At 33.7% G+C, this 3,651-nt stretch overlaps 1 protein-coding gene across 1 annotated transcript in view; it reads left to right on the forward strand.

Annotated features, from left to right (window-relative positions):
- Positions 1 to 1,533: 1,533 nt before the first annotated feature.
- The window catches only part of LOC102840760 (chromosome unknown open reading frame, human C4orf47), a 39,750-nt gene continuing 37,632 nt past the window's right edge, over positions 1,534 to 3,651 (forward strand). Inside the window, exons 1-2 of the mRNA XM_006834508.1 lie at positions 1,534 to 1,633; positions 2,496 to 2,715. Of these exons, the coding sequence (XP_006834571.1) occupies positions 1,534 to 1,633; positions 2,496 to 2,715 (320 nt within the window). The remainder of the gene's footprint in view (positions 1,634 to 2,495; positions 2,716 to 3,651) is intronic.

A 3,651-nucleotide genomic window follows, 5' to 3' on the forward strand; every position in this document is an offset into this window, starting at 1 on the left:
CTCCAGCTCATTTGTCTCAGTTACTCTTTTCTGTATTTGGACATGTGATGAGATCTTTTGTTGTTTTCCTGGACATTTTCAATAGTTAGATGCATTTTTAATGACTAATTAAATGTATGTTAAGTTTACTGACTGTCTCCTACTAGATAATATGATATTTAATTTTTGTTTGACGTATTTAATTGCAAAAGAAAAGTCACAGTTTATAATTTTCCTCGTAACAAATACTCTGAATTCATTGTGGTTTTTTTTGGTTTGTTTTTATTTTTGCTATTATGTTGTGCAAACAATTTTTCCCTCTCTCTATCCCCTTAATGAACTAATTTTGCCAGTGCCACATTTTAATATTCATGTAAGCTTGGAAAAGCTCAAAAACTGTAGGAGAATACCTGTATGAGTTATGCATTCTGGAAAGCTAAATTTGAATTAAATAATATTCAGTATAAGGTGTGTCTTAGTTATCTAGTGCTGCTATTACAGAAATACCACAAGTGTTTGTCTTTAACATACAAATCTATTTTCTCACTGTTTGGGAGGCTAGAAGTCCAAATTCAGAGTGCTGGCTCTTTGTCAACTCTGGAGAAAGATCCTTGTCTCCTTTCAGCATCTGTAGGCCCAACATTCCTTGAAGATCTCCATGCATCATGGTATCAACCTTCCTATGTATTAGGAGCTTCACAGTGCAGGGACCCCAGCTCCACAGGATATAATTCACTCCTGGCTCTTCTGGAGTAGTAGGTCCCTTTGAGTTTTGCTTGCTTGTTTAATCTCTTTTATATATCAAAAGAGATTAACTCAAGATACAACCTAATCCTGTATGTTGCATCTGACCTCATTAATACCATAGAAGTGAGGATTTACAACACACAGGACAATTATATTAGATCAGGGCTGATCACATCAGATTGCGTCATGGGAGTGATTACATTTTAATAGATCTCATCTTGGAGGTGATTACTACATCTTAACTGTTAAATCACTGAGAATCATGGCCCAGCTAAGTTGACACACAATCTAAACTATCAAAAGGGGCAATGTAGTATCCCTTATATTTATTTAAATCCTTTTTTATAAATTGGAAAAATATCTGATTGATATAATCTACACTTAAAAATCTACCTTGATCTTCTCAAAAGAAATGTGCTTACACAATATTTATGCCACAATATTTAGTTAAAGTGTTATCATTTCCAACAGATGAATGGCATTGCCAAAGACTGCTCTTTATAATTTGTGGGCACTTTATATGGAGAATCAAAGTGAGGTTTCATAGTGATGATTTTGAATTCCATTATTTGCCCCTAGGTCACAGAGTAGACTCTTTTCCCTTTTAGTTTATGACCACTGTTTTATAGTGAACATGAAAACTTTCAGACTGAAAATAATTTTGATTGAAATTTACTAATCTCTTTTTTCTTAAACCTTCCCCACTGTGTTTTTTAATGTAAAATAAGATTTCTCCATAAAAGTAGAAGCCCTAAAGAGCCTTCTGAAGTTATCAATATAGAGAACACCACAGTATAAGAAGCAGCAATGCCTATAGAAGGAGGAAAATCTGATATGGATAGGATTGGTCTCTTCAGTGAGATGGAATACATTACAGTGGGCGATAAATATGTGTCACCATTTAATCGTAAGTATGTTTGCAGCCTAATGCATTGATATTTTCTATATGAAATTTTTGATTTCATATTTAAGCAAGTAATATTTTTCTATGGTCTATATTTTAAAGTATTAGTCTTAAATTTGATTAAACTTTTGAAAGTTTGATAGATTACAGTTAAGGAAAAACTTCATTTTATAAGAGCGAGAGACTCATTTTATTGAACTGCTCTTTTGCCTTGTTCTACATAATTTTGCTTCTTTCCAAAAGTACATGGCGATTTTATCCCAGAATATTTTGTTTTTAATTGTTTTTCTTAAATGGACATTCCATGTGCAAAAAACATTTATTTACGTTTGCATCCAAGAATGCCATCCATGGTCACTTACTTTCCTGAAAAATGAAACAGCAGAGGGATTTTTAGAAAAGTTATAAATGCTAAAAAGAGCTAAAATAGTCAGTTTTTGACTATCCAGTGACTACTATGTAACATTAAAAAATAAAAAAAAGCAAGGTATGCAATAGTCTGTATAGTAAACTGTTATTAAAATATTTTATGAAGACATTCTTAAGTTACTAGGATACCAATATTTCATTGTGTATATATGCCACTCTTTATCTGTTGAGGAACATTTGGGTTGTTTTTAAATTTTGACCATAATGAATTAAGTTGCTTGTGGACATATATACTCATTTATCTCAAATACGTATTTAGGAGGACTGTGGACCACTTACATCTCACACAGAGTTTTCTCAGACATAGATGAGGAAGCTTTCAATACAGTTTTCAATGAGCAGTTTGAAACAATGTTTTATTGTCCAATTCACATTTTGAAATTTCTGAGTTATTTTTCATGCCTGAAATTAGGATATTCCTAATTTATTTTTAAAGGACCCTTTAACGAGGCTGCAAGCAAGAATAAACAGATGCTACCAGGGGGATCCAAAGAAATGTCAGATCTCCAGCAGGGTTATTTTGATCCTCATTTTGTAAGGATTTTTGAAGGTGAAGGCTACGTAAACCTGAATCAAGTGAGACGTCGGCATAAAATGGAAGAAGCCAAAAGAAACCTAGGCAAAGCCTTCCTCCCTAGTAGTGGAGAAAAAAAGTCGTAAGTGTTCAGGGGAAAATATCCTTAAACAGATATCCTACATCCTTTTCTCTTTGAACCTACATGAAATGTTTTTCTATAGGGCTTGCTTATGTAAGGTTCATTTTTAAAGTATGACTACTAGAATAGTTTGTCTGAAGTGGAGATAGTTATATTGGATGATATAGACTGAGGTAATTTTGGTTAACTAGGCTCTCAGTATCATTAAATTATGGATTATCTCTTTCATTGTTCTTTATAAGTTTATATAATAAAAGCAAATTAATAATGAAAATAAGCTTGTTCAAAAACCTTGAAAAAGTCAGGTTTTGGGGAAAAAGTTACCATCAGTAACATATCTGTACCTTTGGCTATTTTCCCTCCTTTATTTCAAACTTTAAAAATGTATAAATAGAAAATATGAAATGAAACAAAGCCTTTAAAATTTTTTGATAAATAATTTATTAGAGATACTTTCTTTTAAGGGCAACTCTCCAGCAGGGTGGCAGCATCAGCAGCCCTGTGCTCCCAAACCCCATAAAAAACAAAACAATTATCAAAAAGAAACAGAAACTGGTAAAATCAGTTTTCAGAACCTCGGTAAGCATCTAGAGGGTTATAACAACTAAGTGAACGTTGAATCAAGAAAAAGGTCACTTCTGTATGGTAGGAAAGCTTGTTTTGGTTTTCTGCTTGCCTGCATTCCACCTCCTGACTTGAGATGACCATTTTAAAGCTGTGGTGACTCGTGCTCCCAGACAGGAAGCTTGGTCTCTGACTCAATAGGGAGCAGAGGAGGCTTTATTCACAAATTATGGTGTGTGTCTGTTTTAACCTGTCTCGAGGCTACTAAACCAGGTGTTTGTCTTAGTGAGGCTGGTCTTAAAGTTTACACAGGACTGAGGAACTGAGGGTAATGCCCGAAGACTATAATCATCTGTAGCTCTCTGGAGCTAA

This window comes from Chrysochloris asiatica, unplaced genomic scaffold, assembly GCF_000296735.1.
Source record: "Chrysochloris asiatica unplaced genomic scaffold, ChrAsi1.0 scaffold00011, whole genome shotgun sequence".
In the NCBI taxonomy this organism is placed as follows: Eukaryota; Metazoa; Chordata; class Mammalia; order Afrosoricida; family Chrysochloridae; genus Chrysochloris; species Chrysochloris asiatica.